This window comes from Dreissena polymorpha, chromosome 1, assembly GCF_020536995.1.
Source record: "Dreissena polymorpha isolate Duluth1 chromosome 1, UMN_Dpol_1.0, whole genome shotgun sequence".
Taxonomy (NCBI): domain Eukaryota; kingdom Metazoa; phylum Mollusca; class Bivalvia; order Myida; family Dreissenidae; genus Dreissena; species Dreissena polymorpha.
In genome coordinates this window covers 173,722,486-173,738,596 of record NC_068355.1, presented here as the reverse complement: position 1 = coordinate 173,738,596, position 16,111 = coordinate 173,722,486, and the positions used below count along the sequence as shown (strand labels likewise).

Below are 16,111 nucleotides of genomic sequence, written 5' to 3'. Positions count from 1 at the left end.
GCTTACTTCCAATACACAGTCATCATATATATTTCCTGTTGATTCCATTGTCCTGACAAAATCGCGCAAAAATTATCTGGCAATGTACAACGTCATGCTATATGCATGAAAAGCCTGTGTGTATTGATTTTTGGATACAAACTTTGTAGCGCAGAGAAGATTGAGTTCTGTTGATTACGGTTAAAAGTTTCTTTGGTATTTTTAAAAACAATTATATCGCGAATAACATCGCAAATAATTTGACATTTTCTCTAATTTAATTTCAAATCAAACACGCGCTATCTTCATTGTTACAGTCTTCTTTTAGTTGAGTAATTATTGAAACAGTTATTGTACTGTATATTGATTATAAAGACAACATCTGGACAAAACTGGATTAAGTGTTTGGCGTTATGAAAATACGCTTAGCAGGTCTACTGACCTATTGTGTGGAAATGCGGTCTGCGGTGTTTTGTCAAAAGGGATTAAAATGTGTGAATTCAACTCTACCTATTTGGTCAATAATTACCAGTAATACATTGTTTTGAATGTTAATCAATACATTCTTATAAATATAATGGAAAAAATAAATAAAGTGATGAAAAATGTGAGGTCACGAATGACCGCAATCACTTTGACTAGGTATCTTCGATCTAAAATCAAGCATTAAAGAGTATTCAAATTTTAATGGATGAACATTTTATATGCATATTTGGGATTATTTCATCATGGAATATGTGCGTTGTATACGCCGATGTGTCTTATATGTGGACAAGATTCGAAAAAGGTAAAAAAAATAGGGGATGCGTCTTACATTCCGGTGCGACATATACCCCGAAAAATACGGTACATGTATTTTCAGGAGCTTGAAAATATGGCAAGTAATTTGGAACAGACACAAACAGAGAAGGAAGACCTGGCAAAACGACTCCAGAAGATGGAAGTCAGTTTCAAGCTGATGGAGAGAGAGAAGAATGAACTCATCCAGGTAGTTAATGCATGGCCACCAAAAACAAAAATTAGACTTTATTTTATGCCCTACATATTACAAGGTAGAATTTGATAATTATAAAAGGGCTGATCAGGGATGAAACTTTCCATCGGCTTTTAAGGTGTTTCTCGGGTGAAGGAAGTCTCTTCTTAACCAAATACCAGTTTAGGTGGAAACTACAATCCCGGATTAGCCTGTGCAGACTGCACCATATGGGACTGCACCATATGGGACTGCACCATATGGGACTGCACCATATGTACATGCATTAAGCCCTGTATTCCCAGAATTAGGCTATTATTATCATTCATAATTATATTGGTCAGATTATGTAATTGTATTTACATTGTACCCTGTATTCATAACATTCCAATCTTATTACATATTGTATGACAAATTTTAATTATCATCCAATTTTAGAACAAACATGATTTCTTATAAGCTCCAACAAGAACTAAAAATTTAGTAATGACATACATTTAGCACGTCTACTGACCTATTGTGTGGAAACGCGGTCTGCGGTGTTTTGACAAAAGGGATTAAAATGTGTGAAATCAACTTTGCCGATTTGGTCCATAATTACCGGTAATACATTGTTTTGAATTTCATTATTGTTAATCAAAACATTCTTATAAATATAATGGAAAAAATAAATAAAGTGATGAAAAATGTGATTCTACAATCTTTTATAAGACAGGGCTTTTAATTTCAAAAACTTTTTGAAAGGCGAATAAATAAAATAACCACTTGTCTGTCTGTCAGTTTTAAATTAAGATGTTTCTTGTCTGCCCAAGGTCTCCTATACACTTTTACAAATTTTAAGGAAACTAAATTTTGCTCAAATGTTTAGATAAATTAGTTTATAAGCAAAAAGTAGTAGTCATTGACAGGTGATTTAAGTCAAGACCACAATTGGAAAATTTATGTTTTCCCCTCCATTTTGTGGTCTGCTTCATATTATTTAGAAGAATGCCCCTTTTTGTACTTATTAATGTCAAGTTAAGATTGGCATGGAAATCAAATTCACGTTACCATTTGCATGCAACAATAACATATCTCATTTAATTGATACTTGTCACTTATCTCCTAGATACACGATGTCACACTTACAGGTCAAATATTTGTGTCACCCTTTTGTGTCTGCTCCATATCTACACTGGATATTGAGTGGTTTTAATAAAATTTGGTCAGCATATCGTGTCATTGAGATGATTATGTGCAAAAATATCTTTCCATGCAAGTAGATAAATGTGAATTTCCCACATGTTACCTTACAGGCAAGGTTTGCCACTTGAAGTTCAAAGGGATATTGGTTACAGCTCTGTTGAGCTTACTTTAAATTTGGCTTTTTATCCCCGCGGAAATTTTTTTTGGAGAGGATATAGTAATTGGTCCTGTCCGTCTGTCCGTACGTCCGTCTGTCCGTCCGGCTGAAACTTTGTCCGGAGCATAACTCCAAATCTATTTAATGGATTTACTTTAAACTTAGAATATAAACAGATGGCAACTAGGAGAAGTGCAGTGACCAAGAACCATAACTCTATCTACCTTAGTTTTTGAATTATCTCCCCTTTTATATAACTTTAAAGTAAATTTTTGTCTGGAGCATAACTCTAAATATACTAAAAAGATTTACTTGAAATTTGAAATATAAACAGATGGCAACTAGAAGAAGTGCAGTGACCAAGAACCACAACTCTATCTACCTTAGTTTTTGAATTATCTCCCCTTTTATATGATTTTAAAGTAAACTTTTGTCCGGAGCATAACTCTAAATCTACTGCAGGATTTACTTGAAACTTGAAATATAAACAGATGGCAACTAGGAGAAGTGCAGTGACCAAGAACCACAACTCTATCTACCTTAGTGTTTGAATTATCTCCCCTTTTATATAATTTTAAAGTAAATTTTTGTCCAAAGCATTACTCTAAATCTACTGAAGGGATTTACTTGAAACTTGAAATATAAACAGATGGCAACTAGGAGAAGTGCACTGACCAAGAACCATAACTCTATCTACCTTAGTTTTTGAATTATCTCCTCTTTTATATAATTTTAAAGTAAATTTTTGTCCGGAGCATAACTCTAAATCTACTGAAGGGATTTCCTTAAAACTTGAAATATAAACAGATGGCAAGTAGGAAAAGTGCAGTGACTAAGAACCATAACTCTATCTACCTTAATTTTTGAATTATCTCCCCTTTTATATAACTTTAAAGAAAATTTTGTCCAGTGCATAACTCTAAATCTACTAAAGGGATTTACTTAAAACTTGAAATATAAACATAATTTTGGCAACTAGGAGAAGTGCAGTGACCAAGAACCATAACTCTATCTACCTTAGTTTTTTAATTATCTCCCCTTTTATATAATTTTAAAGTAAATTTTTGTCCGGAGCATAACTCTAAATCTACTGAAGGGATTTACTTGAAACTTCAAACTTAAACAGATGGCAAGTAGGAGAAGTGCAGTGACTAAGAACTAGGGATGGCAACGAATACCGATTTTGGTATTCGAATATTCGGTCATCCTTCCGAACGAATATTCGGATATTCGGTCAACATCTGTTGGAAAAAAAGTCAACTTTGTTTACCGTACCATTACTCCATGAATTCTACTTTCGTTTTACCGGAAGTGCACCGGAAGTGAATAAATATTGACACAGCGTTGCCGTCGATAATTCGAAGCTGATTTTGTTGATTACTTTTTATTGTTAAAATTGAATGACAAAAACTGTTTTTAAACTATTAATATTGTACATCAACAATAGAACGAGAAACATAATATTACATGACGACAAAATAATTACATGACAAAACAGAACTTAAACGAATTATGTACATAGCCACAACACACTTTGAACCTGTTTAACAGACTAAACAGTCAGTCTTTTAAAGTTGCCACGTTTAAAAGTCACTTGGATCGGCGACTTCTTATCGGATGATGTCGTGAAATACTTCCAAGCAGCGGAAGGCGTAGGTGGAATTTTGCTTGGACAGAGATTTACTTTATGCGTGTAGCAATTATAATACTTTCAATTAAATGAGGGCGAACTACCAAAAACATTTCTTTAAGTATAATACCTGATTGAATATTGAGTAATTAATTAAAGTTTGGACCATACGATACGCAAATACTCATTAGAGGTTGAGTAAATTATTTTCTAAAAGCTTTTTTGATTGGACAACGTGATTATAACCATACGATCTTTTTTGTTTTTCACACAAAGCCGGCTCTTCTTTAACTCATTTAATCTTTGATCATTTTAAATGTAATTTGAGTTATTAGATCGTGACGGGTCGGTGGTTTATATGCCATACGGTCTTATTTGTTTTTTACACCAAGTTGGCTTTTCCTTTACTCATTTTATCTTTGCTAATTTTAAATGTAATTCGAGTCATTGGATCAAGTGCAGGTCGGTGTTTTGATTGCCGACGCGATTTGCACCTATCATAATTTTGACACAAAGTGTCTATCTTTGTTAGGCAATTAGCGGGATTTATGACCGGTATACTGTCATCACCATAGCGACGCATTATCGCGCGTAGCAGGAATAAACATTATGACACGAGGAACAACTTTTTTACAAAGTTTGAAGCAAATTTCACGGATACAAAGTCTTTGAAATTACTCGATTTTTGTATTTTTTCTTCCGAATATTCGATTCGGAAAACTGTATCCGAATATTCGGTCCGGGACCGAATATTCGGATATTCGGATATTCGTTGACATCCCTACTAAGAACCATAACTCTATCTTCCTTAGTGTTTGAATTATATCCCTTTATTTAATTTCAAAGTAAATTTTTGTCCGGAGAATAATGAATTATCTCCCTTTATTTGTTTTTACAAATACTATTCTACTCTCTAAAACAAATGTTGTCATACAAGCAAACACATTTCGGCGGGGATTTGGCACTACTGTGACAAGCTCTTGTCATATTTGAAAGAAGTGACAACATTTGTTAGTTTATCAGCTTCAAGATGGCCACCTGACAAAATACATCTTTATTATGCCCCCTTCAAAGAAGAGGTGGTATATTGTTTTGCCGGATGTCGGTCGGTCTGTCATTCTGTTGGTAGACCAGCTCGTTTCCGATCAATTATTTTTGAATGGGTTGACCATTTGGCTTCATACTTCCCATGTGCATTGACCTTTGCTAGTAGATGACCCCTTTTTTTAAAATTGGGGTCACTAGGTCAAAGGTCACTGTCTCACTAAGATTGAAAATTGTTCCGATCAATAACTTGTGAACAGAGCGACACATTGGCTTGATACTTCTCATGTGCATTGGAATTGGACAGAAGATGGCCCCTTGTGAAATTCGGGTTACGAGGTCAAAGGTCAAGGTCACTGTCATAATAAGTAAGAAAATAGTTTCAAGTCAATAGCATGTCCAAATTGACTGTTTGACTTGATACTTCACATGTGCATTGGCCTTGGACAGAAGATGACCCTATTGAAATTGGGGTCACTAGTTCAAAGGTCAAGGTCACTGTGACATTAGGTGTTAAATTGGTTTCTGTTTGATATGTCAACAAATGATTAAGTGATGGGCCTCAGTCATTGCAGATGCACTGACCTTGAAAAATAATCCTCAATGAAATTTAGGTCAGTTGTCAAAGTCACTGTGACAATTAATGTGAAAATCATGTTGATTGATAACTCGTGAGGGGATTGACCAATTGGCCAATTTGCCTGATTTTTTGCAGATGCATTGACTGCGCACAATTTTCATGGTAACTCCGCAATCACTGTGTCAAGGCCCTGTTTTGGGGGATATCGCGGAGCTCTTATTTGGACATGCATGAAAGGATGCATTAAAGGATTATGAAATAACTAGTCTAATAAAATGCCTTAAGCTATTTTGACCTGGTGCGGATCATGGCTACCTGAAAAGTCAAGGTTATACTTTGACATTGATGGGCAAAATAATAAATTTATTGCCAAACCTCTATATCAGTCAAGCAAAAGTTAGAATATTAACTACCTTGTGTGAAATGTAAAGGAGATTAGGAAAATAATAATATTTGTTTTCTTTAAAGAGCAACACCTCTCTGGTAAGTGAGCTAACGAAAGTCCTGTAATTGTAATGTCAGTGGCTTCTGTATTACCTCCCTTGTGCATTAAATACTCAATAGCGAGCTTTTGTGGTCAATTGTTGTCAGTCATGGAATGCACTGCTTGATTTAAATGTTATCCATAACACTTAGGGCTGGATATTTAAATAATGACATTTGTCTTTTGTCTTGTCTAAACTTTTGCAATTCTATAACACTAGAACTCGTATAATTGCTTGCTGATTTGATTACTTATAGACAAATGATTAAACTTTATGACTAATTTCAATTTTTTCCTATTTGCAATCTTATTTCCAAATTGTTGTAGCTGACCTCTGATATTTAACACAGATATATTTTAACATTAGGGATCCACTTTTTAAAGAATTACATCAATATCTCAAAGGTCAAGGTCGCCATGACTAAAAATAGATTTATTTTGAAACAAAGGGGTTAATTATAAACAATCACTTCAGTTTGAGTTGTCTCCCTTTATCAGACTTTATTTTCAAATTGAAAACCTGTTTTTGTGACAATTTTGTCCCTTGTTTTACTATCAAATTGGAAATGTACCTATTTTACGTCCCACAACATCGTATGTTTTGGAATTACATTACATTTTGTGTCCACGAAGACTCATGGTTTTACAGTGATTGCCATATGTTAATAGGAACTCTTTCAGGTGAGCAATACAAAGTCATTAAGGCACTCTTGTGTTTTTTTTAAATAAGAACTGTTTCTTTGTATTTTAGTTTACATTAATTAACTTGCTAATTAAGATTACTGGCTTGCATCCTTTTTAACCAGGTTTTTAACCAGGTTTTCCGAAGGGAAAAACTGGTTATTAGATTGGTGAATGCGGGCCGGCTGGCTGGCTGGCTGGCGGGCTGGCGGGCGGGCGGAACAAGCTTGTCAGGGCCATAACTATGTCGTTCATTGTCAGATTTTAAAATCATTTGGCACATTTGTTCACTATCATTGGACGGTGTGTCGCGCGAAATAAATACGTCGATTTCTCCAAGGTCAAGGTCACACTTTGAGTTCAAAGGTCAAAAATGGCCATAAATGAGCTTGTCCTGGCCATAACTATGTCATTCATTGTGAGATTTTAAAATCATTTGGCATGGGATGGTGTGTCGCACGAAAGAATCACATCAATATCTCCAATGTCAAGGTCGCCACGACTAAAAATATTTATTTTTTTTAAACAAACTTACAAAGGGGGTTAATTTTGTTTGTTCATTTCAAAAGTTCAGTTTGAGTTTTCTCCCTTTATCAGATTTTATTTTCACAATGAAAACCTGGTTTTGTGACAATTTTGTCCCTTGTCTTAGATTCAATGTGAATGTGATTTCCCTGGATATCAGAAAAAGAAGCAAATAAATTATTGAGAGTTTTATAATGTTTTGAAGTAAGATGATTTCAGAGTGAAGAAAATAATCAGGGTCTACAGGGATATAAAAAAAGTGCTGTGCTCTGTGAAAAAGGAGTGTAATGCATGTGTGTACAATGTTCTAACAGATTAGCCTGTGCAATCTGCACAGGCTAATCAGGGACAACACTTTCTGCCTAAGCTGGATATTTGTTAAGAAAAGATTTTCTGTGAAAGAAAAGTGGAAAGTGTCATCCCTGATTAGCCTGTGGGGACTGCACAGGCTAATCTAGGATGACACGTTTTGCACATGCATTAAACGCCTTTTTCACAGAGCACGGCCCATATGTCAATCTAACGTAGCATTATGTAATAAGACGATACATGTACATTATTCATTATCAGTTTGCTTTCAGTTTGCTTTCACCTTCTAGTAAAAATTGTAAATAAGAATTCCTTTTTAAAAAATGTTGCTTTTAAAAATAACTGCATATTAAGACTTGGTTGGGACAAAAAGATATATTTTAGAACTAACTTCAGAAAATATTTTACACATTTTGCATTTTTCTCTGTAATTTTTATTTATTTATGTTTTGTTTTCCTTTTTTTCATAATTTACATGTACACAATAGTTACATAGAATGCTATATTACAGCATTTATATATTTTAGAATAATTGCTTGCTACTGATGAGCATAGAAAGGAACAATACGATTGTTTATTTAACTATAAACATTTTCACGGTGCCTATATACCACGGGACTTTTTAAGATTTGTGTTGGGAGAATAAAGCGCGACCAAGTTAACATTTTTTTTAAATCTTTTAAAATATTTCACCATTTTAAATGGGATAAAGTGGAGAGCCCACTTATTTTTAGAGTTTTCTATAGGTATCATGATCTTTTAAACAAATAAGTTTTTTTTTAGTAAAGTGCAACTGCGTGTTTGTAATATGAAGTCCCCACACTGATCTGACATTTTTCTAACGGTTCAAACGCGTGGTTGCACTGTACTGAAAAAATACTTATTTGTTTAAAAAGATCATGATACCTATAGAAAACTCTTACGAATGAGCGGGCTCTCCACTTTATCCCATTAAAAATGGTGAAACATTTAAAAAGAGATCCTTAAAAATGTTAACTGGGTCGCGCTTTATTCTCCCAACACAGATCCGAAAAGGTCACGTGGTATAGGCACCATGATTTTAAACTAGGATTTATAATATGAATTTGAAAATCCTGATTACAAGACTCATGTTATGAGATTGTGATTACATTTGTTGCCGGTCAGGCCAAGGTTGGAGTCACAAATTATGCCATAATTTATGCAGGCCAAAATGAGAAGTATCTGAATATCCAGTGAAATATTTGACATTAGACAGGAACATTTCAATCATTGTCAATTCAATTTCTGCAGAAAAAAAGACAACAGGCCATCTTTAGTTCTCACAAGGGTCTCAATTTAATATTTACAACTACTTCCATTGGGTTATTTTGTTAACAGGACTGAAATATTGTGAACTGGTCAGACATTGCTGTATATATAAGATCTGGCACGAGTTGTCATATCATACCATATTTTATTAAACGAGTTCAGGAAGTTTGTAAGTAAGAGAGCCTTTGGCGAGCTTACTAACGAATTTCCTGGACGAGTTTAATAAAATATGGTATGAAATGACAACGAGTTTCAGATCTTTTTTATTACATGCTTTTAAATGAGCAAATTAAATAAATATTTACACAAACATAAAAATAAATCCTGAATGTTGTTTACATTTCATGATATCATTGGATGTTGCAACGTCATTTCAGCAAAATAACAAAAATGCGATTGGTCAATGAAACGAATACTAAGCCAATGAAATCGCTTAAAAAGTATATTAAACATGTGTAAGATAAAAATATTTGTAATAATTATATTACATGGGAAACAGGGTATGGCATGTGATAAAATGGATAAATAATTTTGATTGACCAGGACAAATTGCATCTCAGCAGGACGCCATGACAGACCTCACGAAACCAGCAGGACGCCATGACAGACCTCACGAAACTAGGACAATTCCTGCAATATCGTGACATATGGCATGTAGATGACAGACCTCACGAAACTAGGACAATTCCTGCAATATCGTGACATATGGCATGTAGATGACAGACCTCACGAAACTAGGACAATTTCTGCAATATCGTGACATATGGCATGTAGATGACAGACCTCACGAAACTAGGACAATTTCTGCAATATCGTGACATATGGCATGTAGATGACAGACCTCACGAAACTAGGACAATTTCTGCAATATCGTGACATATGGCATGTAGGGGTCACTGTTACTAAAAATAGTACACTTTTTTCATTCTAAGTATATTATATGGAAAAAGCGTGAACAACACTTACACGCAGATCAAGTTTGAGATTTGAGTCAAGGTCACCATAACCAAAAATAGAAAAATAAACATTGATTTCGGCAAAATTACTCAACAGTGATGGTTTTTTTTGGTTAAATGTGTGCATATGTTTATGTTGTTTACTGGCATATCTAGCATGGGATTACATTAAGGTCCAGAGACCAAGATCCTTGTCACTAAAATGTTTTTCCACTGAATAATTTGAGTTTGTGAGGAAGCATTGTGATGACATTTTGTATGAATTAATTTCAGTAAGCTTATTGAAAAATCATTTTAAAAATTGTATCATGGTATTACCGTGTTTCTTGTTTATTATATGTATATGTATATGTATCAGTAATACTTGGTACATTTATTTCTAAACATTAAGCATAAATGTAAACTATTGCCATCCAAAATACATTTATAAACATTCATCAGAAAAATACAAAAAAGATAACTGTATTTTAGTGCCTTCTACTCATCTTAACAAATACTAACATTCATAACACATGAATTAATACATAAGCTTTAAAATTTTCTTAATTATGTTGTTTGCATTTAATTCTTACTGTTTCATATAAATTATAATTGAAAACTCATGTAGATAATCCGTTTCTATGACGGTAAAATTTTCCAAAGAATCGAGAAAAACTCTTTTACAAATTTCCTGTTATTGGTTTATTTAAGTGATTGATAAGCGATTGATTCACAGGAGAAGACACGCCAATATGAAGAGGAGAGGGACAAATACAGGAAGGACAAATCTGATTGGAGAAAGCGCAGCACTGACGATGTGGAGTTGGTACGACAGGAGCTGGTGAAGATGACCAATCGAGTGGCTGCTCTTCAGGAGGAGGTCCAAAATAAAGACGAGATCAACCACCAGCTGAGGTGATAACAACTTATGCATATGTCAAAGAATTGGTTTGAGAAGACGAAAAAGCACAACCAGTACCAAATAAAATAAGTTTGATATGGGTCTAAACATTTTTAGCTTGACTATTATATATGAAATATATATAGTGGAGCTATCCTACTCACCCCGGCGTCGGCGTTGGCGTTGGCGTTAAAGTTTGCGTACTACTTTGACAAAAAAACACTTACCTGAATACCACAATGGATTCTACCCAAACAATACCCCATGCCCCAACCCAGAATCCCTGCCCCCCCTCCCACCTCCCCCCCCCCAATTTTTTTTTTCCTTTTTTTATTTTTTAAAGATCATCTAACAAATGACCCCACCCCACATTATACCCCCTCTCAACCCCCCCTACCCCCCCCCTTCAAATTTTTTTTTTTCCTTTTTCTATTTTTGAAAGAAATCGTCTAATAAATTATACCCCCCCCCCCCTCTAAAACCCCTTACCCCCCCCCCCCCCCCAACTTTTTTTTTTTTTTTCCTTTTTTTATTTTGGAAAAATTGTCTAATAAATTATTTAATATGAACAATTTCTCCATGATAGCTTACGTTATACACTGTAACTCCAATATAGTGCGGTCCGTTATAACGCTGTGTCCAATATAACGCTGGGGATCCTTGGATCCCGTTTTTTCTCCAACCTTCCATTTCTGATTCAAATCAATGTTATGCAACTTCATGTATTTTCAGAAAATTCAAAGAAGCCGGCGATCACAGCTTGATTGCTTTATCTGTCCGTTTAACTGATTTCAATCGATTAGAGGTTAAACGACACTCGACAGCTAATTGGTGTTTATCTTTTGTGTAATGGCAATAAAGGTGTGAAAACTCGCGAGTCCGTGTTTATTACATGTCTTCCCTATCAGAGCGGTTCGGTGCGCTTATTTCAATAAGGCAAGTGCAAGCGGAATAATTATCAAATTAAAGTTATTTATAACGATTACCTGTTTATGTTTTGTATGTATCGTGTATTGTATTTCATTGTATAAACTATGGCTGTGTAAGTGTTTTATTGTTTATTATATGCTACACATGCTTGATAAATAAACATATCTTTGTGTGTGTTTAATGTTTCAGTACGTATACGAAAAATAAATCAAAAAATAAATAAATATTTTCATGCTAACGCAGTGTAATAGTTAACAGAGATGCACTTAAATTTTTGCCCGTTTTCAGAAAGTCGATGGAAAGTACGTTTTTTACATGCTGCGTATGACGCAATAAAATATTTCTTTGTACATGTATCGTATTGTATTCAATCTAAATTTAAATTCGCTAGTCTAATGAAAGCTGTGTCCCATAATGCACTGTACTAATTTTTCTGAACAAGAGGGCCTCAAAGGCCCAAAGTCACTCACCTGAGATAACAAGATATTACTTGGACAAATCTTCTGACCAAGTTTCATGAAGATCGGAAAGAAAATGTGGCCTCTAGAGTGTTAACAAGGTTTTACTATAGTCATATAAGGAAAATTTCCCCGCCCCTTGGAAGCCATGTTTTTCAAGCAAACATAATTATTTTCAAACTCATCCAAGATATCATTGAGACCAATCTTCTGACCAAATTTCATGAAGATTGGACAATAAATGTGGCCTCTAGAGTGTTAACAAGGTTTTACTAAAGCCATATAAGGAAAAATGCCCCGCCCCTGGTGGCCATGTTTTTAAAGCAACCAAAACCATTTTCGAACTCATCCAAGATATCATTGGGACAAATCTTCTGACCAAGTTTCATGATGATCGGAAAATAAATGTGACCTCTAGAGTGTTAACAAGGTTTTACTGTAGCCATATAAGGAAAAATGCCCCGTCCCTGTGGTGTCCACGTTTTTCAACCAACAGCATCATTTTTGAACTCGTCCAAGATATAATTGGGATGAATCTTCTGACCAAGTTTCATGAAGATTGGACTATAAATGTGGCCTCTAGAGTGTTAACAAGATTTTACTATAGCCATACATGTATTACCGACACAGCGTTTAAACAGCCATCAAAAGACAAAGACTGCTGTTTGTGTGTGTATATGGCCATATAAGGAAAAATGCCCCGCCCCTTGGCAGCCATGTTTTTCAAGCAAACGTAACAATTTTCGAACTCATCCAAGATATCAATAAGACAAATCTTCTGACAAAAATATCATGAAGATTGGACCAAAAATTTGACTTCTAGAGTGTTCACATGTTTTCACTATATACATATAGAGAAAACTGCCCCGCCCCCTGGCGGCCATGTTTTTTCACCGATCTGGACCATTTTCAAACTCCTTCGAGATATCAATAAAACCAATGATTTGACCAAGTTTCATGATGATTGGGCAAAAATTTTGACTTCTAGGGTGTTCACAAGGTTTCTCTATAGCCATATAAGGAATACTGCCCTGCCCCCTGGCGGCCATGTTTTTCAACGGACCGCAACCATTTTTGAACTCAACCAACATATCATTTAGACAAACATTTTGACAAAGTTACATGAAGATTAGACATCAAATGTGACTTCTACAGTGTTCACAAGGTTTTTCTTTTTTTTGACCTAGTGACCTAGTGTTTGACCCAGCATGACCCAGTTTCGAACTCAGTCGAGGTATCTGAACAAGTTTCATAAAGATCGGACAATAAATGTGGCCTCTGGAGTGTTCACAAGGCAAATGTTGACGGTGCACGACGCACACCGCACGACGGAGATGACGGACAATTGGCGATCACAAAAGCTCACCATGAGCACATTGTGCTCAGGTGAGCTAAATAGGCATATGAATTTGTTTATGAAATTCGTAAACATATTTCTTGTCATAAATGTTTAACATTTTTTTTCGTAAGTGATGTTATTATATTGGATTATCGGATAAATGTGCGCATTAGAAAAGCGGTATGTATACTGTTATCGTTCGATTCAGTTTATATGCATGTATTTGCGGATGACAACACAGCATGACAATACACAGGACCGATATTATAGGCTATACAACATCTGTTTTTATAGCCCCCGTAAATAAATAAGCTCAAAACTTATAACGCTGTCCGTTTATAACGCTGTTGCGTGGCTTGGACCCCGTCATCCGCGTTATATTGGAGTTACAGTGTACTGTCAAGCACTCAAATAGTCGAGCGCGCTGTCCTCTGACAGCTCTTTTCTATTTTTGTTTTAAAAATTATAACATAAATTAAATGAAATTAAAAAAACACACTGAACAACTTGCAAACACACTGAAAAAAACAAACAAACAAAAAGCACCAGATTGTCATTTAATATTGATATCCCACAATGTCAAAATAAAATTGTTTAATCAACTGTTATTGTTTTTTGTAAATGCACACAAATTAAGCTGGGTTCCTACTGTCGATCAGATCAACTCGATCAAGCCCGGCCAAGCGGTCGGGTACTAGTCTGGGCATGAGTGGTCGGGGGCGGTTGGGGGCGGTCGGCATTGGTCGGGCTTCCTACCCAATATTTTTTGACATGTCAAAAAATATCGAGTAGCGGTCGAGTAGGAAATGGATCTAGAAGCGCTCGGGAAGTGGTCATGTATTAGTCCAGTAGAAGATCGAGTTGATTGTGAAGCAATCGTGTGGCGATCGTATTGACATCTTTTACATGATCTGTACCTACCGCTCGACCTCTACCCGAGTAATTTAAGATCGCAACACGATCCACTCGAGCTCTATTTGATTTGATGTACAGATTTACTAGACTGTTACCCGACGGCTTCTCAACCGTACAAGATCACTTTCGATTGCTATTCGACCATACACTAGCTCTGTACCCGATCCGCTCAACCTCTACCCGAGTTATTTTAGATCGCTTTGTACGACTGCAGTACGACCATCACGATCTGGTCGTGTGAAGATCTGGTGGCGATCAAGCTGAGGTCCACTTGGTCGAGCTGAGATCGTAAAGAGCTTGCGTATAGGTCGAGATGATAGAGCGGAAATCGGAAAGATGGTTGAGTGGACGTCGTGAATGAGTCATGTGGGGGTCGTGTGTTATCGACAAGAGGTCGAGAAGAAGTCGTGTATACCCCTTTTAGTCAAGCTTGGTCCGGAAATTTCAGTGATCGGGATGATCGAGTTGATCGGAACGGCAGTGGGAACCCACCTTTAATTGCAAACATATGAATTGCATTGTGTAATCACATGATAGTAAAAATATATATTTATTTCAGAGATGAGATGCTTGAGATACGAAGGCAGGCAGAGCAAGAGAAGGACAGCAAATCCTACATTCTGGAGGAGCACAAGAAAACACTTCAAACTCTTCGCAAAGAAACCGTAAGTAAAACTTTACTAAGCAGAGCAGAGCTAAGTAGAACATGACACAGTAGATCATGGCTACGTAGGCTAAGAAGAACAAGGTTAAGTTGAACAAGGTTAAGTGGAACATGTTTATGGAAAACATGGTTAAGTATAACATGGATATGTAGAACATGTTTAAATACATGTAGAACATTAAAAAGTAGAACATGGTTAAGTGTAGAACATGGTGAAGAAAAGCAGGAGTAAGCACAACATGGTCTAGTTGAACATGGTTCAAGTTGAACATGGTTAAGATTAACATTGCAATGGTTATTGTTTATGCTTCATCTATAAAGTTGAACTTAGACATGGGCAGACATCATGTGGTTAGTCTAAGGGAAACACATGAAAATACTATTTCAGGTATTTTATGTTCTTTGAAAAACAAGTTTATAATGAAGTTTTAAGGAATTGATTTGTTAATGTTCATACCTGTGTAGGATTGTGCAATGGTTCAGCTGCGAGAGTCTCTGTTCCTGGAGAAGCAGAAGACAATGGACGCCATGAGGGAGGAGCTAGAGCAGGAACGCCGTGACATCACTGCCCGCACCAGTGAGAGGTACGAGGCCCGGATAGCAGAGCTGGAAACCATCATGAAGGTGAGAACCATCTGGCTGGGCTGTAGGCATAAAACCTTGTTGTAGACTTAGGTATATAAAATAGACTCTCTCAAGAAGATTTAAGAAAAATGTATGTAAACATTTGGAGGTCAATATTGATTATTACATTTACAAGTTATTTAAGTAAAGATTTGTGTACTTTTGGATGTTTAAAGTTAAGTTATATTAATAATTCAGCACTTTTTCACAAAAAATCCTTATTCATAGTCTTAACTCTTTCAGTCCTGGAACCAAATTGTGAAGGCCTTTGCAAACAGTTTGGATCCTGATCAGACGCCACAAAACGTGGCTTCTGATCAGGATCCAAACTGTTTGCTATTCTGATAGTATTCTTTTAACAAAAAATGAAGAAAATGCTAATTTTAGAAATTCAGCAGATGACATTTTAGCAGACAACAAATTTCCCAGCATGCAAAGGGTTAAGTCTGAGAATATCAGTTGATAATGGGCTAGATGCTGTAGGTGCTATGGAGCATAGGAACAATCC

General features: G+C 35.7%; 1 protein-coding gene across 4 annotated transcripts in view; it reads left to right on the top strand.

Moving 5' to 3' along the window:
• The window catches only part of LOC127861904 (golgin subfamily A member 6-like protein 22), a 146,943-nt gene that overhangs the window by 92,376 nt on the left and 38,456 nt on the right, over nucleotides 1–16,111 (top strand). For all 4 annotated transcript variants that reach the window (XM_052400644.1, XM_052400652.1, XM_052400638.1 and 1 more), the window contains 4 exons: nucleotides 842–967; nucleotides 10,509–10,687; nucleotides 14,875–14,980; nucleotides 15,445–15,603. In XM_052400644.1, coding sequence (XP_052256604.1) covers nucleotides 842–967; nucleotides 10,509–10,687; nucleotides 14,875–14,980; nucleotides 15,445–15,603 — 570 coding nt within the window. The remainder of the gene's footprint in view (nucleotides 1–841; nucleotides 968–10,508; nucleotides 10,688–14,874; nucleotides 14,981–15,444; nucleotides 15,604–16,111) is intronic.